The 23,586-nt window shown below is 53.2% G+C and overlaps 1 protein-coding gene across 2 annotated transcripts in view; it reads right to left on the bottom strand.

The window, feature by feature from the left end:
• Positions 1-23,586, bottom strand: part of CP (ceruloplasmin) — a 235,614-nt gene that overhangs the window by 117,238 nt on the left and 94,790 nt on the right. For both annotated transcript variants that reach the window (XM_075340801.1, XM_075340802.1), the window contains exons 7-8: positions 16,104-16,243; positions 14,208-14,354 (exon numbers count right to left, since the gene is read on the bottom strand). In XM_075340801.1, the coding sequence (XP_075196916.1) occupies positions 14,208-14,354; positions 16,104-16,243 (287 nt within the window). The remainder of the gene's footprint in view (positions 1-14,207; positions 14,355-16,103; positions 16,244-23,586) is intronic.

Below are 23,586 nucleotides of genomic sequence, written 5' to 3' on the forward strand. Positions count from 1 at the left end.
GCACGTTTATGAGTGCGCAGGATGGGAGATGGAGCACGATGGGGGGTGCGCAGCATGGGGGATGGAGCACGTTTGGGATGGCGCAGCATGGCGGATGGAGCACGTTTGGGAGTGTGCAGCGTGGCGGATGGAGCACGTTTCGGAGTGCGCAGCATGGCGGATGGAGCACGTTTGGGAGTGCGCAGCATGGCGGATGGAGCACGTTTGGGAGTGCGCAGCATGGCGGATGGAGCACGTTTCGGAGTGCGCAGCATGGCGGATGGAGCACGTTTGGGAGTGCGCAGCATGGCGGATAGAGCACGTTTGGGAGTGCGCAGCATGGCGGATGGAGCACGTTTGGGAGTGCGCAGCATGGGGGATGGAGCACGATGGGGAGTGCGCAGCATGGCGGATGGAGCACGATGGGGAGTGCGCAGCATGGCGAATGGAGCACGTTTGGGAGTGCGCAGCATGGCGAATGGAGCACGTTTGGGAGTGCACAGGATGGGAGATGGAGCACGATGGGGGGTGCGCAGCATGGGGGATGGAGCACGTTTGGGAGTGCGCAGCATGGCGGATGGAGCACGTTTGGGAGTGCGCAGCATGGAGGATGCAGCACGATGGGGAGTGCGGAGTATGGCGGATAGAGCACGTTTGGGAGTGTGCAGCATGGCGGATGGACCACGTTTGGGAGTGCGCAGCATGGCGGATGGAGCACGTTTGGGAGTGCGCAGCATGGGAGATGGAGCATGATGGGGGGTGCTCAGCATAGGGGATGGAGCACGATGGGGAGTGCGCTGCATGGGGGATGGAGCACGATGGGGAGTGCGGAGTATGGCGGATGGAGCACGTTTGGGAGTGCGCAGCATGGCGGATGGAGCACGTTTGGGAGTGCGCAGCATGGCGGATGGAGCACGTTTGGGAGTGCGCAGCATGGGAGATGGAGCACGATGGGGAGTGCGCAGCATCGCGGATGGAGCACGTTTGGGAGTGCGCAGCATGGGGGATGGAGCACGATGGGGAGTGCGCAGCATGGCGGAAGGAGCACGTTTGGGAGTGCGCAGCATGGCGGATGGAACACGTTTGGGAGTGCGCAGCATGGCGGATGGAGCACGTTTGGGAGTGCGCAGCATGGCGGATGGAGCACGTTTGGGAGTGCGCAGGATGGGAGATGGAGCACGATGGGGGGTGCGCAGCATGGGGGATGGAGCACGATGGGGAGTGCGCTGCATGGGGGATGGAGCACGATGGGAAGTGCACACCTCCCCCGAACACACACACACACGCGCGCGCGCACTGCACAACACACCACACACACACACTGGGAACCACAAACAACTGCCCTACACAGACACCCACACACACAGACAACGCTGCACACACAAATATACGCAGATACCGCACAACACACACATTGCACAAAACATACCTCCCCCAAAACACACCACACACACACAAACCGTGCAACACACACACAACGCTACAGACACATAGCGCTCCACAAACAACGCAACACACAAACAACACCGCTCTCACCCCCCATCACACCCAGACAACATCCAGAACATGTACAGCGCCCTACACAAACACTTGGTAACTACACACAACAACATCTATATATATATAACAAAAATCATACATGAACTACACAATACGTAAATTCTAGAATACCCGATGCGTAGAATCGGGCCACCTTCTAGTAAAATAATAAACATCACAAATCAGCAAATAACATGGACATATTTGGTGTCCCTGTAATCGTTAAGACCCGAACAACATAGCGATCAGATTATTTATGGGGATCGGTAAATGTCGCGATTTATCTTTTTTCTTTGTTAAAACCCTTAAAAAATGTAATAAAAATGAATTGCTGAGGCCGTGTTCACACGTAGTGTAAATGCTGCGGTTTTTCTGCAGGTCTTCATACCACGAGCGCAATAACAATCTTCTCTGATTATTGCGTGTTTGCGGTATGTTTTTTTGAATGAACAGTCCGAGGCATCTGCTGAATGACCCTTACTGCCAAATGGGTGTGGCTAGGGGTGTAGCTAGGGGCGTGGTCCCTCTTTCCTTTCTTCAAAAGTTGGGAGTTATGCTAATGGTACATTGTGTTTGTTAACTGTGTTAGAAGGATAAAGGATGTTTAAAAATCCCTTGAAAACCCTTGTGCAACCCTCCTCTGTGTCCTGTCTGCTCCTGTCTTCACCACACAGAGATGGGAGAGGGGTGCCTGCACTGCTGCAGCCAAAGAAGCTGCTTCTAAAGACCCTTTGAACTCCAGGAGGCCAAGAAGGAGGTGAATATAATGTGAACCATGTGTTATGTGCTGTCTGTATGTGTTATGTATAAGAAATGTTTGTCCTGTATAGTGTGCAATATGTTGCTGTCTGTGTATACTGTCTGTCTGTGTATACTGTTTGTCTGTGTATATTGTCTGTCTGTCTGTGTATACTATGTCTGTGTATCCTGTCTGTCTGTACATCCTATCTATCTATCCATCTATCCTAGCTCGCTATACAAAATTCCATATGACTAATAAAAGTGAACATATAGTACAGTCGTTTATTTTTTTTACTGTGTGCGGTGCTGTAGTGGGCTATATAGCATGATGGGGGCTATATACCAGAATGAGGGCGCTATATACCAGGATAGAGGCTATATACCAGGATGAGGGGCTATATACCTGGATGGAGTGCTATATACCAGGATCGGGGCTATATACCATGTATTCCGTGATAGTCCATGATGGCCCCATATATACCAGGATGGGCAATGGGCAATGATGGGTGTGACGCCCTGGGCAAGCCAAGGGTCACAGGTAATGACACCACCACACCCTACACCCCGGATAGGTACACCAAAGCTACACCAGAAATCCTTGTTGCCTTCCTCCAGGGGCTGATGTCCACACCAGGGGGTGGGCCAGGCGGTTGGCTCCGCCCACCGAGGAGTTCACAGCCCTGGAGGCGGGAAAACCAGGCAGATTAGAGTTGGAGCTATCCAAGTCGGGGAGCGGGTTACCGGTGGGAACCCATCGCTACCAACATTTCACTAGGTGCAGGGACAGAGACCGTCACCGCCAACTACCGGGGAAAAGCAACAGCAGCCGTCCGTGGGAACCGTCTTTCCAGCCGTGGTTTTACCGAGAACTGTGTCAAAGTCTCAGGCTGAGTGAGTACCACCGTGCCGTACGGCACAGCGCTGCCCCCGCGACCCTGCACCTCACCAGGCCCCGCACCCGGCCTGCCATCCATCCCTACCCCATCACCAGGCCCCGGGACAACCAACCCCCTACCCATGGAGGGGAGGAATAACAACAAAGCTGCTCCCTGTCACCGCTCCCGGGATCCCCATACAGAGCAGCGGTGGTGTCCACACAATCACCACAACCGTGGGTGGCGTCACGGACAACAATAAATCCCCAAAACCAATCCCCTTTTCACTCACGGGCGAGGAGCGCCGCTCGAGTACCCGGGATCTGGCCCATCGCTCGAGCCACCGAGCAGCAGAGGCCGCAGCAGCAGCGGCAGCCGGACCCGAGCAGTGGGATAGCGCAGCGTCCCCTCCTCCGCCCGCGACAATTTGGCGTCACGAACAGGATCTTACCGCTCTGCCGTTGGGTAGAGGTGCGCCTTGTTACCGCCGGAGGTGTCCGGCCGGAAAATTTCAGAAGCCGCCATCTTTGGCGTGAAGAGTTCCCGCTCGAGCGTCTCCTCGAGTAGTGGAGGCGCGAAGGCCAAAACCCCGCCCCGATAGAGGAGGGGCCGAAAAGAGGCTAAGGGGGACGGAAACAAGATGTCTGCGCCCGACGGAGCCGCTGGAGGAGCGGTGGTCGCAGCCGCAGTGGCACCCGTGGATGGGAATGGGCCTGCCCAGGTCCCGGCCGCGCTGGCGGGGGGTGCCGCGGTCCCAGCTCTCGCTCAGGTGATGCCGTTTTCCTTGCCCTATGTGCCCGGAGCTACCTGGCTACCGCAGTACGATGGGAAACCTGATGCGTTACAGGTCTTCCGGAAAAAGCTTAACCCGCTCTTGGAATTGTACCCCTTGACTGATAAGCAACGTGCAGCGGTAGTGTTGGGCCAGCTAACCGGCGCGGCTGAGCAGGAGGCGGAGACCTGGGCCGAGGGGGAGCGGTTCTCTGTAGCCACCATCTTTGAGAAACTACAGACTGCCTTTGAGACCCGTACCGACGCTGAGCTGAGGATGCAGTTTTACCAATGTCGGCAACGGCCTGTGGATAGCATTCGGGACTACGCTTTACGTCTGCAAACCGCCCTCCGCACACTGAAGCGGGTGGACACCATCAATGAGGCGGACAGCAACAAAATGTTAGTAGAGCAATTTGTGCAGGGGATGAGGTCCTCTGAGGATCGCAAACAACTCTGGCTGTGGGCCCTATAACACCCTGATGTGGACTTTGCTGTATTAAAGGAACGGGCCATTAAAGCTCTGCAACCCCCAGCTTCGGAAGTCTTGGAACCAGCCCCGTGGCCAGTTGAGACGGCCCCCGTCGTGGTGGCCCCTGCCCTACCAACCTCTGCAGTACCTACAGCTCCAAGCAGCACAATGGAAGAACTGGCTGCCCAGGTCCGTCGCATGGATGGAGACCTCGCCAAGATTCTCGCCGCACTCCAACCTCTGACCAGACCCCAGCCTCCAACCGGGATACAGCTCGCCGACAGCCCTGAGGATGTTCCCTGGATGCAGCGGAGAAGTGCTAACAACTCGCGGAATAGACCTCCAACCTGCTACAGGTGCAGCAAGCCTGGCCATTACTTTCGACAGTGCCCGTTAAACGAGCAACCCCTGGGGCCACGGGCCAATCCTCAGGAGTAGAACCCCGTGGCCCCCCAGACTGGCGGGACCGGTACATCGGAGCCCGGCCCATCATCCCCGTGTCTGTGGATGGCATACCGGTGATGGCTCTCTTGGACACTGGATCACAGGTAACCACCATACCATACACATTGTACCAACGGTATTGGGGGACAGACGAGCTGGCTCCCCCAGATACTAGTATAACACTGATTGCTGCTGATGGACTCCCACTGACCCAAGTGGGGTATAAACAAGTGGCCATGACTGTGGGGCGAGCTGAACTGCAACACCAGGGTATGATTGTGATCATGAATGAACCCAGTGATCATAACCCGAAGATAGTGCTGGGAACCAATGTGATGGAGCACTGTATGAGTGATGTGTTGGCCCTACTGCAGCAGCTGGCCGCCACGGTGGCGGGAAGCCGACAGAGAGCTGTGCAGCGTGAGATCCGAGCCTTGATGTACCGTCAGCATGTGAACTCAACAGGAGGAGAGATTGGTGGAGTGAGAGTGATGGATGCTGCTCCGTTGATTGTGCCCCCTAGGAGTGAGATGATGATTTGGTGTAGGGCAGCAGTAGGGCCTCAGGGGCGTGACTACCCCGCCATGATAGAGCCCATGCCCTCCAAGCACTGGCCCACAGTAATGGCCGCCCGAGGGGTGGTAGATGTAAAAAAGGGGAGAGTGCCTGTGAGGGTGCTGAACTGTGGGGAGGAAGAAGTCAGGCTTCCCCGGTATGCTACCCTTGCCAAGTTGCTCACCCTGGATCCCCACACCATCCACGGGGCAGCTCCTCCAGTTTCCCCACCTGCTACCAGCCCTCACCTGCCCCAAGGGGAGTTAGACGAGTGGCACCAACAGTTACACGTGGGCACTGACGATACCCCTACACATCACAAAGAAGGGGTATACAGGGTGGTCCGGCAGTATGAGCAAGTTTTTAGCAAACATCCACTAGACTTTGGGCAGATCAAAGGGGTCCAACACCACATCCCCACTGGTGAGCACCCCCATATCAAAGAGAGGTACAGGCCTATTCCCCCTGCACACTACCAATGTGCCAAGGATATGTTGAGGAACATGAAAGAGGCAGGGGTTATTAGGGACAGCTGTAGTCCCTGGGCCGCCCCGTTGGTACTGGTCAAGAAGAAGGATGGCACCATGCGGATGTGTGTGGATTACTGGAAGATTAATCAGATAACGCATAAAGATGCTTACCCACTGCCCCGTATTGAAGAGTCTTTGGCCGCACTGAGAACTGCGAATTACTTCTCTGCCCTTGACCTCACCAGCGGGTACTGGCAAGTAGCGGTGGCACCGTAGGACCGGGAGAAAACTGCCTTCACCACCCCAATGGGGCTCTGTGAATTCAATAGTATGCCGTTCGGGCTGTGCAATGCCCCTGGAACCTTCCAACGGCTGATGGAGTGCTGTCTGGGGCATCTAAACTTCGAGACCGTCCTGTTATACCTGGATGATGTGATTGTGTACTCTCAGACGTATGAAGCCCATCTGGAGCACCTGGCTGAGGTGTTCGCGTCCCTTGCCAAATACGGGATGAAGTTGAAGCCCTCTAAGTGTCACCTGCTGAAACTCAGAGTGCAGTACCTGGGGCATGAAGTGAGTGCAGAAGGTGTCGCCCCCAACCCTGAGAAGATCACTGCCATCTAAGACTGGCCAAGACCAACCACAGTGAGGGAAGAAAGGCAGTTTCTGGGTCTGGTGGGGTACTACCGACGCTTCATCAAGGGGTACACGAAGATGGCTGCCCCCATGCAAGACCTCCTCGTGGGACAGACCAAAGGTGGTAGACCCATCGGAGCCCCACTGGTGTGGGAAGAAAGGCATGAGGAATCCTTCCGCCAGCTGAAAGCGGCCTTGACCGGAGAGGAGGTCCTAGCGTACCCTGATTACAGCCACCCATTCATCCTCTACACTGATGCCAGCAATGTGGGTTTGGGGGCAGTCTTATCCCAGGTCCAGGACGGGAAGGAAAAAGTGATTGCTTATGCTAGCCGAAAGCTTCGGCCGACTGAAAGAAACCCTGAGAACTACAGTTCCTTCAAGCTTGAACTCCTGGCGTTGGTATGGGCTATCACCGAGCGGTTCCGCCATTACTTGGCCGCAGCAAAATTCACCGCTTTCACGGATAACAATCCGCTGACTCACCTGAACACGGCCAAGTTGGGTGCATTGGAGCAGCGGTGGGTGGCCAGGCTAGCCAACTATGACTTCACAATCAAATACAGGGCCGGTCTTGTCAACGTTAATGCTGATGCACTCTCTCGGATGCCCCATTCATCAGAAGAAGGGTATGAAGATGACGACCTTGAAGAGATCGAGTTGCCTGCATTTCACCAGCCGCCAACTGAGAAGGTACATGTCCACCAACAACGGGCGAACCTGGACCCGCTGCCAAGTCAGGAGTGGCAGGAAGCTCAAAACCAGGCGCCCGCTGTCCGCCTAGTCAAGACCCTGGTGGAGCGAGGCGCTGCTGGGATAGACCCTGCCGCCCCAGCTGAAGCCCAACGCTTGTGGAAGGAACGGACCCGGCTGTATCTACACCAAGGGAAGTTGTACCGTGAGCTGATCAACCCGAAGACTCATGAGAAAATCCGCCACTTGGTGATTCCCCAAGCTAATGTACCCACCGTTCTGCAAGCATACCATGATGGTGCCGGACACTTCGGATGGAAGAAGCTGAAGATGCTGTTGAGAGAGCGGTTCTATTGGAGTGGAATGCGGGAGTCTGTAGAGGCCTGGTGTCGAGAGTGCGGTCCTTGCACGCTGAGGAGGAAGGACGAGGCTAGCCAGAAGGCGCCCCTACACCCGATCATTACACATCAGCCGCTGGAGCTGGTTGCCTTGGACCATGTAAAGCTCACCCCCAGCCAAAGTGGGTACACCTACGCTCTGACCATAGTGGATCATTACTCAAGGTTCATGGTAGTTGTCCCGGTCAAAGACCTAACTGGCCGTACCGCCGCTAGAGCGTTCCAAGCTTACTTCTGCCGACCACATGGATACCCTGAGAAGGTGCTTACTGACCAAGGCCCAGCCTTTGAAGCGGAGGTGTTCCATGAGTTCTGTCAGCTGTACGGCTGCAAGAAGATCCGGACCACGCCTTACCATGCCCAAACCAACGGTATGTGTGAGAAGATGAACCATTTGGTCCTTGGCCTCCTCAAGACGTTGCCGCTAGAAGAGCGGAACCTGTGGCCGGAGAAGCTGCCTGACTTGGTCGATATGTACAACAATATCCTGTCCAGCTCAACGAAGTGCACCCCAGCATATCTGATGAGGGCTCGCCCCGGCCGACTGCCGGTGGACCTGGAAATGGGACTGGAAGCCCCAGAAACACTCCCCTCGACGGCTGAATGGGACACCCGGAGGAGGGTTCAGTACCGACAGATTCAGGAATATGTGGAGAAGAATTTAAGTCAGAGTCGGGAACAACAGGAGCGGCGCTTCAACCACAAGGCGTCTGCTGGCCCTTTCCAGCCTGGAGATGTGGTGCTGAAGCGGAAAAGGAGAACCCACAAGCTGGATGATCAATGGGAACAAACCCCATACGTCATACAGCCCACAGGATGGGAGGATGGGAAGGCCTACCAGATCAGTCGTGACCAAGGGGGCACTTTGGCCACGGTTTCCCGGGACCATCTGAAAAGGTGCCCACCAGCATTGAGGGCAATGGCTGAAGTTCCGGTTCCTTCACCAGCGGAGAAGGCAAAAGAGGTAATCCACACCGTGATGGGTGACTTTCCAGTGGACTGGCCTACACAGAACGGCGCGGTGATTCTTCCAGTGATACTATTCCCACAACCCGTGGATGAAGAAATGATGGAGGTGGTCAACCGTGAGCCAGAGCCGGTGCCAGTGCCCAGGGATGAACCTGTTCCCAGCTCCCCTATGCTTCCGCCTGCCCCACATGATAACAGGGAAGGGGGACTGATTGTTCCCTCTCCCCCACTGCCTGTCACCACTGACACTGCACCCCGCAGGTCCACTCGCCCCAACCTAGGTAGACCCCCACTTAGGTACAGGGAAACTACTATTTAGAGGGGGGGTGAATATGTGTGTGCTTTAAAGTTCTGAAAGTTATGAGAAAGATGAAAATGATCACCGAAGTCTCATCTGATTGTCTGCAACCGTGATTTGAAACCGGCCGTTGCCGGCACCATTGTCCCCGAGGGGACTGATTGAAAAGTTGCGTAAGGGACTCCTTACGGATAAGCCCGTGAACTTGCAGGGCAACCACAAACGTTAGTGGCATGTAAATATGTTTTGTTGCAGCTTACCGTTACCGCCTCCGGAGAGGCAGGTTGGAGGGAGGGCCCGCAGTGGAGCAGGCTGGGGCCCAGCCACCACAGAAACCGGTGGCTACCCTCTGGAGGGGAAGGACAGATCCCGCTCGGGTGACTTGGTTCAGGACTGGGGTCAAGGGGTGCTGCCTGTTTCTTAGAGGCAGCATCAGGGCCAGGTTACTTGGGTGGGAGAGAGCGGCAGCCGCAACCGTTACCGTAACGTTTAAGAAAAGTGCCTCCCGTTGTGGGATGATGTTCTTCTATTTGTATTATGCTTTATCTTTTTCAGAAAAATAAAACCGGTGTTGGACAGGCAGCCCGCGGATGGTCTGCATTTTGCTAAGGGGGAATGTGACGCCCTGGGCAAGCCAGGGGTCACAGGTAATGACACCACCACACCCTACACCCCGGATAGGTACATCAAAGCTACACCAGAAATCCTTGTTGCCTTCCTCCAGGGGCTGATGTCCACACCAGGGGGTGGGCCAGGCGGTTGGCTCCGCCCACCGAGGAGTTCACAGCCCTGGAGGCGGGAAAACCAGGCAGATTAGAGTTGGAGCTGAAGTTGAAGGGAGTGAAGTGGTAGAGGAGCAAGTGAGAGGAGTTGAAGTGAAGGAGAAAGTGACAGTTCGGAAAGCCTGAAGTTGGTCCGGGTGTGTGCCCCGGACTGAGACAGCAAGGTTAGCAGACAGTGGTGACCGTCTGCAGGAGAGGCTGATCGGAGGTTGCCGAAAGGACCGTGGACGGGTGGTGGCCCGGTGGTACCGGACCGGTATACGAAGAGAAGCCAGCACCATTGGCAGGGGCCTTTCGGATCCCGGCAAGGCTAGGAGTCGCCGTGAATTTGCCAAATCCGTCAGTGAAGGGGACCTCCGGGTCTCCCAACAACTAAGTCCCGATTGAAGGCAACAGTCCAACCGTAGGAGAGAGACACCGCCACCGCCAAGGCACCAGTTTCTCAGGGCCAGCGCCTGCGGGCAAAGAGAGCTCCTCCGGCCCATATCCAAGTCGGGGAGCGGGTTACCGGTGGGAACCGATCGCTACCAACATTTCACTAGGTGCAGGGACAGAGACCGTCACCGCCAACTACCGGGGAAAAGCAACAGCAGCCGTCCGTGGGAACCGTCTTTCCAGCCGTGTGTTTTACCGAGAACTGTGTCAACGTCTCAGGCTGAGTGAGTACCACCGTGCCGTACGGCACAGCGCTGCCCCCGCGACCCTGCACCTCACCAGGCCCCGCACCCGGCCTGCCATCCATCCCTACCCCATCACCGGGCCCCGGGACAACCAACCCCCTACCCACGGAGGGGAGGAATAACAACAAAGCTGCTCCCTGTCACCGCTCCCGGGATCCCCATACAGAGCAGCGTTGGTGTCCACACAATCACTACAACCAACAATAAATCCCCAAAACCAATCCCCTTTTCACTCACGGGCGAGGAGCGCCGCTCGAGTCCCCGGGATCCTGCCCATCGCTCGAGCCACCGAGCAGCAGAGGCCGCAGCAGCAGCGGCAGCCGGACCCGAGCAGTGGGAGAGCGCAGCGTCCCCTCCTCCGCCCGCGACATGGGCAATGATGGGGACATATATACCAGGGTGCGGCCATATTTACCAGGCTATATCTATGATCGGGGGTCATACCCAAGGATCGGGCCATGATGGAGACATACAGTACTCTTTGACTATTTTCATAAAAATAAGAACACTATATAAATTTATGTAACGTTTTTACTATTCAAGGGTTGTGCAGTTTAATTGATGATTAATAGTTTGAATATAAACGATATCTCTTTGCATGGACTTTCCCACTATTGGCCACATTGTGGAACCACTATGTGGCGCCCCTGAGGGGACAGTCACCACAGGGTACTACACCTCACCAGAGGTGCAGTAGTGATCTTGGATACGGAGGAGGTCATCGCCGGTAGAACCACCACAATCCACTAAAAAAAACAGTTAGATGCCCTCTCACTGGGACTGGGCTAGGGTAGAGACTTGGAGGGTGGCCATCACTAATGTAGTGGACCCTCTGCTCACTAGCTCAGGAACCCGGAGGGAGGAGCTAGATACCGGGGAGCAAGGCAACACACACACACACACACAATTACAAGGAGTCTAGTCCAGGACAGGAAACAAGTGAGATGCAGGAGGACACGGTCGCTGAGGGGAGAGTTGATAGCTCCCTCAGGACCAGCGCCCATCTCAGGGTGTGGAGCTATGGGCTGGTGGGCACTGCAAGTTCTGCCAGCAGAATCCGCCAGGCAGAGGATTTCAAGTCTTCTGACCCACACACAGCGCCCGGAGCAAAGCAGCACATAGAGCCAAGAGTCGTGACCATAGGGTGGTTCCATCTACGAACTTGCACTGCCTGCTGTATGGGATGGGGAACCGAACAACCCCCAGGACTTGGGTCCCAGCGTAGCTTCAAACTGCAGGGACTCACACAACACAGCACCGGGAGGAAGGACTCACTCAATGAAACACCGGTTCTGACCTCCGAGCTATCCGGGATCGGCTGGAGCCCATGACAGCGGAGTCCAGCAGTCCAAAGGCAGTGACATCTCAGTGAGTAAAGAACTTAAACTGCAACCGCTGTGTAATCTGATCCTTCCCGCAGCCCGCACTCCTTTATTAGAGTTGGCTACTACTCCCCACATCCTTCCCGGGGCCTGAGCTCTGCTTGTGGAGAGCTATACCATCTTAGCTGCGTTACTATCCACCCCGGAGAAGGCCTCCCGCAGCGGCAGCTAATACCTGGCCACAAACCACAGGTGGCTTCACAAATAACTAGTACTCTCATCATCTTCCCTCTCACTTGGTTGATACCGCAGGATCATGGGACCAGGCCTGGCCGCTGTGACATCCCAAACTGGCCAAGTGATGAGTAACCCAACCCCAGGGACCCCGTGGGCGCGTCAACTTCAAGCAGTGATTTTGCAGGGCTAGTCAATATTCTCTGATGACTTTTTTTTTAGTAATAATTGCGGATTGTTCCATCAGTAGATACACAAAATCAGCTTGTTGTTTGGCTGTAATGTGCAGACAAGCCATTTGAACATTCTTATTAAAAAGGGGTTGTCGCAATGTCTAGCTTCAGGATCACACCACTTCTCTGACTTTTGGCTACCTGCTTGTTGGGGGTTGGTGCACTCCCGAGGATTCAGTTTGAATCAGCTGAAGCACTGACTGTCATGGGTTGGGAGGGGATAAAGGGATAGGGGCTCCTAAACTGGCCCTCAGGCTGGGGGGGGGGTCTTAGCTGTCCCTGATTCCAGAGATAAGTCTGAAGGTGATGATGTCTGGGCTGCCTTACTACCCCTGCTCCTGACCAGCCCTGATCTAGCATTCCCTCCCTTCCTACCACGGGGCGTGGGGGGGGGGGGGACAGGAGCATGTAAACACCAACAGTGATAGACAAAGAGGGGAATCCAAAACTCTATCATGTCGCACACTCACACAAAGTAATCAGACAACAAGTGAAAAGGAGGAAAACTAAAGCAGGGAAGAGATAACTAAACAACAGGAAAAATATATCTTTGTACCGTGTTAGCCAGTAGAGATAAAAAAAAGTTTGTTTAAAAGAACTGCGAGTCCTCAGTAGTTGATACCTTTTAATGGCTATTAAAAGGTATCAACTACTGAGGACTCTCAGTTCTTTTAGGCCAGAATCACACTAGCTAGTGTCTCGCGTGTAACTCGCTGGAGTCTCTCATGGTAGAACCCGGCTTGGCTGCACACTCCCCTGACAGGAGCGGGTCGGTTGCATGTATCTCTATGCAGCTCAGACGCTCCTGTATGCATAGTGTGCGGACATGCCGGGTTCTACCATGAGAGACTCGCGCGAGTTACACGCGAGGCACTAGCAAGTGTGATTCTGGCCTATAACAAACTTTTTTTAAACAACAAGTGGAATTCCACAGCACACCAAGCAACACTCAGTAAATTACCAGACTGGAAAACTACAGTACACGGACAGATTTAGCAGAAAGCTTTAGTTGGCGTGGGAAGACAAATTCCTCCATCTTAAAAAAGCAGGGAGTACCTGTGATAGGTGTCCTGCAACATGTGATCCAAAAGGTAACCTGCAGAATAGCAGACAATAACTCCTGCTAGATTGCTCACTAATGAGCACGCAGATGGTTGATACCCGAGCCTGCCTGTGCAACTCAGAAGCACCAGAGAAGGTATAGTGAGAAGGTATAGTGTACTACCGTGGAAAGCTTCAAGAGGAACCTCAAGACCCACCTCTTCCAACAAGCCTACAACCTACAATAGCCCTCAGTCCAGTAGACCACTACGCAACCAGCTCTGTCCTCACCTATTGTACCATCACCCATTCCCTGTAGACTGTGAGCCCTCGCGGGCAGGGTCCTCTCTCCTCCTATACCAGTCTGTCTTGTACTGTTAATGATTGTTGTACGTATACCCTCTCTCACTTGTAAAGCGCCATGGAATAAATGGCGCTATAATAATAAATAATAATAATAATAATAGTGAGGAGTGTCAGAGTCTGTAGTCTGAACAGTGTCTCATGCCGCCATGACACTCGACGAGTTTAGAACATACCATCTGACACTGGCCTAAAGCGTTTGCCCCTCAGCTGCTGTTAGCAGAGCCAGCTTTGCATTTCCAGCATTAAATAACAGTAGGAGCAGGTATTGTGATCCTGCCAGCTTCAGAGCAGATTTTGAGTGCTCTGTAGCAAAGAGCTTGTTAAGTGCTACGCATCTTGCCTATTTGGCTAGCCACTGCTCATAGACTGCAGAGGTGGCTGGTACCCCAGGCAATGCGTAGTAAATTATGAAATTAATAATCCTTCCATTCTTGAGAATAGAGAGCATTTAAAAAGAGGTCATTTGCCAAGTTGCTTACTCCTACAATCATGTTGCATTTTTACCAATTTAAGACTAGAAACCTCTTTAGGTTAGAAATCCCTGCTTTAAGTGACCCAGATAAGTGGGAAAGTTGTGAAATAGTCAAACAATTAATGAAAATTAATGTCTACATGCTTTTTTATTTCTCTAGGCGATAGCTCACCAAAGCTTAGAAAAGTGGAAAAGACACAAATGATTCCCAACAATACTTACACACTTTACACTCACCTTCATCAGTGTCGCCCGTGTTGTAGAGAGCGCCTTCCATGGATTTTTGATAGCTCACGCCATGAGCTTGGATGCTGTATGGGCGACTTGCATTGTTTTTAAATGTCACCTCGATCGTCTCTCCTACTTTTGCCCACATTACTGGCCCTAAAAAAGAACAGTCAAAATATATTAAATTATACATGTTTACAGCATGTAATAACCTCAAATTTTCATGCATTGTCACACCCTGATATAATGCCTGTAGTATAGAGATGTGTTTTGGTGCCTATTCACCTCTAACACCCGGCTTTGTCATGAAAAGACACAGACAGCGCAGGGTATCCATGCAAAACATTATATTGTTCGCTCGGTTTTTTTAATAGTGGACAACATTAAATGAGTTGTCCCACTAACAAAGTTCATTTTAGTCAACAGATCTTGTTATAATAATAAATTTCACAATTAAATTTGGTTAAAAAAATGTTCCTGTGCTCTGATAACCTTCTATATGGGCCCCTGCTGTGTACTGTGTAATGGCCGTGTCTGACCGAGCAAGGACATGGTCTGATCATAGTACATGTCCTGGTCAGGAGAGAACGCAAAAAAGTATACAGACATTACAGAACGGGTTCGCAAGTTATTCTTTCTTTGCGGTAAAACACTTTTTAAAACAGGCGGGGAAGTGTTTTACCTCACAAAAAGAATCAGCTTCAATCCCTTGCTGTGCTAGCTGTATACGTTTTTACGTCCTCCCCTGCCCAGGATCTGAGGTATGATCAGACCATGTCCCTGTATGGTCAGACACGATCACTATACAGCACATAGCAGGAACACATATGTGTCGCCCACGGCTATGGGGTACTCGGTCCCGGGCCGTATATGTACGGGGATGCTGTGTCACGGTTGTATAATGGCCGATGCCTGGTTCAGTGACCCTGGGGACGCTTTTTAAAACGGGTTATATACAAGGGAATGAAATAGTTTGTATTATGACGTCACTTGCGGGTTGCGGTTATGGTGATGAAACCGCCGCTGCACAGTCTACTACCTCTGAGGCTGATGGTGGTGGCAGCTGAGAAGGTAGGCCCTCCGCAAGTAGGGCTGGGCCCCAGGGAATGGATGGAGGGGTCCGTCGCAGAAAGAAAAGAGACCACACAGTGGGGATGCAGTGCGAATTCTGTTTACTCACTGAAGGATGGAACGGTGGCCTCGAGGACGGCTGGTTCAGGCCCCAGGTCCCTTTTGTCCCAGTGCCGGTGTTGTGACCTGGTAGTCTCTTTCCCCGGCACTTCTCACTTGTGGTTGGGACCCCGTAGCGTGGAGCGTTTGTGGGTCCCTTACTGTCTTTTGGCAGTCTCTCGTCCGAAAGGCGGGCAGTGCGAACCCTGTAGGGTCAGTGTTCTGTAACGGTCCCTGGCTCAATCTTTTAGTTGAAATTCAATGTTGCCCAGTGACAGCCCCGAAATCTGAAAGATCTGGAGACGATCTGTACGGAGGAGTGGGTCAAATCCCTGCTGTATAGTGTGCAAACCTGGTCAAGAACTACAGGAAACATCTGACCTCTGTAATTGCAAACAAAGGTTTCTGTACCAAATGTTATGTTCAGTTTTTCTATTGTATAAAATACTTTTTTATACAGTAGAACGCAAACTAATTCTTTAAAAATCATACAATGTGATTTTTATGGATTTTTTTAATTTTCTTTGTCAGTTGAAGTGTACCTATGATAAAAATGACAGATCTCGGTATCATATACTTATTTTCTGCACTGTAGATGCCATGGTTCCAAAATAAATATAAGCTTAATTGAATCTTTTATTAAAATCAGACTGATATGTTGCATCATTTGCATTTACTGTAATATAGTAATTTAACCTGTATTTCAACTAACGTGGATGATCAGGAATAAGTTACCTAGAAGTCCAAGATGTTCTTCTTCTTTGGATCTTTCCTTTCTTTTTGTAAAGGAGGAATCTGTGTATTCCACATAAACCGCTTTCTTATATGACCCGCCAATTTGGTTATCAGTTTTGTTAAAAAATGTAGCAGATTCACTATAAATTAAGAGACATTTTTTTATTTTGTATGTGATGAAAAATATTAGAATAATACAATATTAGAATACTGCTGTGACCGTGTACAACATATTTAGTAACTAGAGATGGGCAAACCTGCAGATATTCAGGTTTGGCGGGTCCAGCCAGATTGTAAAAAAAAAATAAATCTGATTTGGAACCGGACTTGAACCCAAGCACTGCCTGGATACCGAACCGAACCCCATATCAGTATAGGGGGACCTGAACAATGAGCTGTAGAATGGTTGTAGAAAGGGCTAAGGGCCCACTTCTACTCCATGTGGTGCCCTCCCCCGGTGGAAAGTCCTATGCGTTGTGATGGCTAACTATCCTGTCTGCCCTAGTCCAACCCCCTGGGGGAAGCACCTTACTGTTGTATGTATGTGTTTTGTGAAGGCACCGGCAGGTTAACCCCCAACTAAGCCGGAATAAATATTACCCCTGAAAAGTAGTGTAATACCCTGTGGCGCCTGAAGTCCAGGGGCACTACCCTTGCATGGGCACACAGCGTTCACTGCTGAATGCTGTGTGAGCACATACATTGAAGGTTGGCATTCATCTGTGGCTGGAGTCAGCGCGCAATGCACTCCTGATCCACAGATGAAGAAGAGCCACAGCTGCCCCAGCATATGCCAGCAACTTGTGTGCTTCCCACAGCAACATGTCTGCCACCCCCAAGAATTGTGTATGCCTCCCATGCAGTATGACCCCCCAGCAAATCCCCCCACGTAACATGTCTGCCCCTCAGCAACGTGTCTGCCCCCCAGCTACGTGTGTACCCCCAGTAACATATATGCCCCCTAGTGCTATATATGCCCCCCAGTAATGTGTATGCTCCCCATTTCTGTATGTGTGTCGCCCGGGGATAAGGGGTACTCAGATCCGGGCCACGGGGTCAATTCTGTGGGTATCACGGTGGTGTGACCCGGTCTGTGATCCCAGGCTCCACAGTAAGAAGGGGATTAGGTAAGGGAGATTGTCTGTGACGCCACCTGTGGTGTGCGGTGAGGTAACGGAGCACCGCCGCTGCCGGTAAATGGATCCCGGGGATGGTGGTGGGCAGCAAGGTGGTGATTTCCCTCCACGGGTAGGGTGTTGGTGTCCCGGGACCCCGGTGAGATGGTGCAGGGAGGAGATGGAGACGGTCTGAGAGCTGTGCGTCTGGTTGGACCGGGGGATGTTGTTACTCACGGTTCGCTTTGCAAGGAAATTCACATAGAGTCAGGAGTTAACCAGAAACTGCCGGAGTCCGCAGCCTTCGGTACGGAGGGTGTTAGTGTCCCACACACGGTGCAGCAGCCCCTGTTCTTTCCCTGCAGCCAGGTGCCTCTCTCTCCACTCTCTTTCTCTTTCCTCCTCAGATGGGAACGGGGAGTCCCCTCCCCTGCAGTGATCCGGGTCACCCTTGGTACCGGCGGGCCGCTACCCTGCCCTGGCTACCTCTGGCCCCTTCCTCATTAACAGCCTGTCCCGGCCCTTTTGGAGCACGCTTCTGTAGCAGCCCGGGAGCTACAACTCCGGGCTCCTCTCCTTTCTCTCTCTCCACACACTCTGCTCCAGCCCCTCCCCTCCTGCTCTGTTTTGCTCTTACACTGGGGGAGGTGGTTTGTCCTGCTGCACTGGTGTGGGATCAGGTTACCAAAGAGGATTAACTCTTTCTGTGACAACCTGGCTTTGCCAGGGCGTCACATATGTCCCCCAGTAATCTGTATGCCCCCCAGTAACTTGTATGCCCTACCAGTAATGTGTATGACCCATTAGTAATGTGTATTCCCCCCAGTAACGTGTATTCCCCCCCCCCCAGTAATGTGTATGCCCCCCAGTAATGTGTATTTGTGCCGCCTAGGGCTATGGGGTACTCGGTCCCGGGCAGTGTACTACTGGGATGTGTCACTGGGTGGCCGTTGCCCGGTTCTGTGACCCTGGGGGCTCACTTTAAAAAGGGGTTTATATACAAGGGAATGTTCAATAGAGTTTATGTCGTGACGCCACTTGCGGGTCGCGGTTATGGTTATGGAACCGCCACTGCACAGTCTCTCCGCTGGGGCTGCTGTGATAACCGCCTGGTTGTTGGGCCCTCCGCAAGAAGGGCCGGTGCCCCAAGGGGTTAGGTGATGGAGTGAGGCACGGAAAGAAGGGGAGGCCACACGAGGGATTACTGTTTAACTGGTTCTCTTTACTCACAGTAGATGGTAACTGGTACCCGGAGGAAGGCTGGTATTCACCTCTGGTTACCTTAGTCCCAGTGCCAGTTCTAAGGTCAGTGAGGTCCTGGATGGTCCCCTCACTGTGCAGATTTTTATTAGGTCTGCCTGGAGCATTTGTCTGACCTAGGGCTCTGTGCACCGTGGGTGCTATAGTTTCGGAAGTACTTCGCCGTACTCCTCTGACAACCACATGCCTGGGCCCTCAGGTCAGGCCAGTCACAGCAATTCTACAAAACCACTGGCCCGGCGACGAGTAACCCCTGAGGCCCCGTGGGGCGCTACATATGTATCTGTGAATGTGCATGTCTGTGTGTGCATGGGGCCCACGAAAACCTGGAGTAAGCTCTGCCCACCGACAACTGTGGTCATTAGAACGACCATGGGCTCATCAGAAGCTGAGAGCATTTTAGTGGAATTAAAATGTCCACCACCCTTTGAGCTACCGAACGTCACAGCTATTCGCCGCACCCTGACGTCTGCATAGAGCCCATTGCAGTGATATATAAAGGCTGCTGGTTTGTTAAGGGCCGCCTGTGACAGCAAGCAGCTTCTGATAGGTTGGTGGCAGTTGAACATCACTGCTATGCGCCGGGAGTTGACGTCAGTGCGCAACGTATAGCAGTGACGCCTAATGGTCGTCACTGCTGACCACATCACGCTGTGACGCAGAGGCAGCAATGACATGGTGGAAGACTCTAGATACAGAGTCACTGAACAAAATTACTGTGAGTGCACATTATGAGGCAGCGTGAAAGAGAGCAGCGTGCGGTCGGTGTGTGGTGTCCTGGACAAGCCAGGTCGTCACAGGTACTACACCAACACACCCTACACCCCGGCTAGGCACATCTAGGTCAAACACAAACCCTTGTTGCCTTCCTCCAGGGGCTGATGTCCACACCAGGGGGTGGGCCAGGCGGTTGGTCCCGCCCACCGAGGAGTTCACAGTCCTGGAGGCGGGAAAAGTAGTCAGAGCAGTTGGAGAGTGAAGTGGCAGTAGAGGAGACTGACCGTGTCCGGGTGCGTGGCCCGGGCACATACAGCAAGGTTGGCAGATGGTGGTGACCGTCTGCAGGAGAGGCTGATTGGAGCGAACCGTAAGGACTGTGGACGGGCGGTGGCCCGACGGTACCGGATCGGAGAGCAAAGAGAAGCCAGCACCATCCGGCAGGGCTTACGGACCCCGACCAGGCTAGGAGTCGCCGTAAAACTGGTCAAATCCGTTAGCGAAGGGAACCTCCGGGGTTTCCCAGCAGTCAAGACCCGATTGAAGGCAACAGCTCACACCGTGAAGGGAAACACAGTCACCGCCAAGGCTACAGTTCCCAGGGCCAGAGCCTGCGGGCAAAAGGGGCTCCTTCAGCATCCATCCAAGCTGGGGAGCGGGTTACCAGTGGGAAGCCATTGGAACCGTAAACACACCACAGGTACAGGGAAAGGCAGTCACCATCAACCTACCGGGAGAGCTACCGCAGCCGTCTGTGGGACCCGTCCATCCAGCCGTTTGTTTTACCGGAGACTTTGCATTCATCATTGGCTGAGTGAGTACCACCGTGCCGTGTGGCACAGCGCTGCCCCCGCGACCCTGCACCTCACCAGGCCCCGTAACCCGCCTGCCATCCATCCCTAAAACCCTCACCGGGGCCCCGGGACAACCAACCCCCTACCCACGGAGGGGAGAACCAACATCCAAGCTGCTCCCTGTCATCGCTCTCGGGATCCCCATCCAGAGCAGCGGTGGTGTCACAACTTCACCACAACCGTGGGTGGCGTCACGGACAATATCTCCCCAAACCACACACCAACCCCCCTTTCACTCACGGGCGAGGAACGCCGCTCGAGTCCCCGGGATCCGGCCCACCGCTCGAGCCACCACCGAGCAGCAGCAGCAGTAGCCGGACCCGAGCAGTGGGTGAGCGCAGCGTCCCCTCCTCTGCCCGCGACAACTTGGCGTCACGAACAGGATCTTACCGCTCTGCTGTCTGGTAGAGGTGCGCCTTGTGACCGCCGGAGGTGTCGGGCTGAAAATTTGGAGAAGCCGCCATTTTGGGCGCGAAAAGTCCCCGCTCGAGCGTCTTCCCAAGTAGTGGAGGCGCGAAAACCAAAACCCCGCCCCTGTAGAGGAGGAGCCGGAAAAAGACTAAGGGGGATGGATGGCGTCTAGCCGCATGTAGCCCACGGCTATAAAAGCGGGGACGCCAGGACCCTGCGGCCATCTTTTTGTTCCTGGAAGAGGCCGCCGCAGCGATGCATCATCCGTCCCGCAGCACCGTAGCCCCCGCGCCTGGACCCGCGGCGTGGGTGGAGGTCCAGACCGCTCAGCTGCAACAACGGCTGCAGATCAGAGTGCAACTCCTCTTGGAGGAGTGGGAGGCCGACATGGCGGAGGTGGTGGCGGCCATACGGATGTAAGACCTGTTAACATTTATATATATATAGGTTAAAAGACTGTTTGGTGGACTTCCTTGTGTTATGCTGCCACCTGCTGTCAAAACAGAGAACAGCGGGCAAAAAGTCCTACTGCTCGAGTGACTGGTTCAATCTGGAACAGGAGGAGGAGGAGTCGACTTGTAGCTGTTTTTTGCAGAGTGGAGTGTGCTGGAGTGGGCTGTAAGATAGAAGGCCTCAGTCTGCCCTGTTTTCCGAGGTCCAAGTACCTTAGAGTGTTGTGTGGTGTCCCCCCCAAGACACAGATCCAAAGAGGCTGGATGTGGAGCGAGGGGCCAGACAGCACGTGCAAATTACCGATCCAAAGAGGCTGGATGTGGAGAGCGAGGAGCCAGGCAGCACGTGCAAGTTACAGACCCGGGACAAAGACTGAACTTTAGAGGTGTCTGCCGGCGGAATACGGGCCCCAACGGTGACGAGGTACCCCACGCTGAAACCTGCAGTTAAGTGTGCACACTACTTTTAGTTAGGGACAGATAGGAAAAGACTCTGCCCTGTGTTATACAAGTAAGATAACAAGGACTCTGCGTTTTTTTTGTTTAATAAGGATTTCTGTGTTTTGCTTTTGGGAGCACAATCTGAGGCTTCCTATCTTTGACAAGTTATTCAAAGTAGTTGTATGTATATTGCATTATCTCTACTGCTGTGCTCCCTTCCCTCACTTTTCCTCCACCTGTGTTGTGCAATACATTTATTAAATTTGCATTGATTAACCCCCGTGGTTCCGTGCAGTCCTTGCGTATCCCGTTACCTGCAGGTTATTACATTTGGCGTAGTCGGCAGGATACGCAGGCTGTTACGGAACCATGGACGGACAGGGGGGTGTCGCTGATGGAGGTGTTCTAAGACAACCTGATGGGGGAATACCAGCAAGGCAACTGTCCCTGGGGGCTATGCTGACCCATATACCAAGATTTACAGGCGCAACTGTTCTACAGGCTGCAGGGTGAAGAAGAAGGTCTGCCACAGTATGCAAATGCACTCCAGAGAATAATGAGACAAATGCTTACAGCAGAGCCAGAGCTAGCACAAACCCCCGGTTATGCTGACCGTACCCTACGAGATCAATTCCTCCGTGGGTTACATAACCCCAAGATCAAAGGTGCCCTCCGTGAACGGCTCAGGGTAGACAAAAAACTAACTTTCCAGGAGATATTGGAAGAAGCAGTCTCCCGCACACAAACTGAAAATTGCGACCCGCAGAACGCCTGGGGTGAAGTTTGTATGCATAAGGTAGTCCCGGGTGAGAAAAACCGAGAACCGAGCCAGCTTGAGGCTAAAGTGGATCAGTTACAAGAGACTGTTACTGCTCTACAAGAGTTGCTGAAGAATATGCAAGCCCCGGCATCAGAAGTAGGAACTACAGCACCGCGGCCAAATACCCGCACGCATACCTATCAAGAAGAGAGGGGACAGATCGAGCAGAGACGACCGAGACCCGCTGGAGACTACCAGTGTTGGAACTGTGGAAATCGGAACCATTTATTCTGACACTGTCCGGAGAGGAAGACGTCTCAAGAAAGACCGCCGTTAAACTAGTGCCTCCCTCCATGGATGGGCACATGGCGGGGAGACCAACTGAGCTTAGAGAAAACCAACGCCCTGAAGATATAGCAGCCTGCACGCCGACGATCACGGCCGAATTTGAAGGGAAAGAAGTAAAATGCCTGATGGATACTGGGTCCCAAGTGACCACCATGCCAGAACAGTTCTTCTACCAACATTTTGGACAAACTGTATCCATTGACAAAGGGGCACATATCAAACTGAGGGCTGCAAACAATCTTCCCATTCCGGTTGTAGGGGTCGTGTGGATGAACATACGTGCCTGTGGCCAGAACTTAGGAAAAAAAGGGATTGTGTTAACGGAGGGCCGGTACGACAGAGAGGTGCCAGCTATCGTGGGCATGAACGTCCTGAAAGAATTAGACCAGTTGCTCTTCAACAAGGGGGGCTGTGATTACTGGAAGACGACAGTTGCTAACAGGCCTGCCCAAAAGGTCTTCCAACACCTTATCCGTGCCCGAGGACTGTGGAAGAATGGTGGGAGCCGCTACCCGGTGGGGAGAGTTCGAGTCCCAAGACAGACAACAATTACTCTACCTCCAAATCGTGAGACAGTCCTCACCTTGCCAGTCGGGGCCCACCGTACACTCGAGGGGATGGAGGTGTTGGTGGAGCCTTACCGTGGTGAAGAGAACGGAGACGAACCGTTGGTGGCTCGCACTTTAGCAACAGTAAGAAATGGAAGGGTCCCTTTCCGTTGCGTGAACACCGGTGAACAGGCCTACACCTTGACCTCGGGAGTTGTTCTGGCCCATGTCTACCTGGCGCCTGAAGAGGTGGCGGCTGCAGAATCGATTGAATTGCAGCCCATGGCAGGGGAAGCCTGGACTTGGGCTCTTTCTATGGAAAGAAAAGAGAAACCCACTGATCAATGGAACAGTCGCGTCATCTTAGGGCAGATGGGAGTGGACCTGAGCCCCTTCGCTTCGGAGCAAGCCCAAGCCATAGAGGACTTTATTTGGGAGAATCAAGCCACGTTCTCCCGTCACGCAGAAGATTTCGGCTGTACTGACAAGATTCAGCACGAAATACCCACAGGAGATGCCCCACCGATCAGGGAAAGGTACAGGCAAATACCCCCAAAGTACTACCAAGAGGTAAAAG

Source organism: Anomaloglossus baeobatrachus, chromosome 3 (genome assembly GCF_048569485.1).
Source record: "Anomaloglossus baeobatrachus isolate aAnoBae1 chromosome 3, aAnoBae1.hap1, whole genome shotgun sequence".
Taxonomy (NCBI): domain Eukaryota; kingdom Metazoa; phylum Chordata; class Amphibia; order Anura; family Aromobatidae; genus Anomaloglossus; species Anomaloglossus baeobatrachus.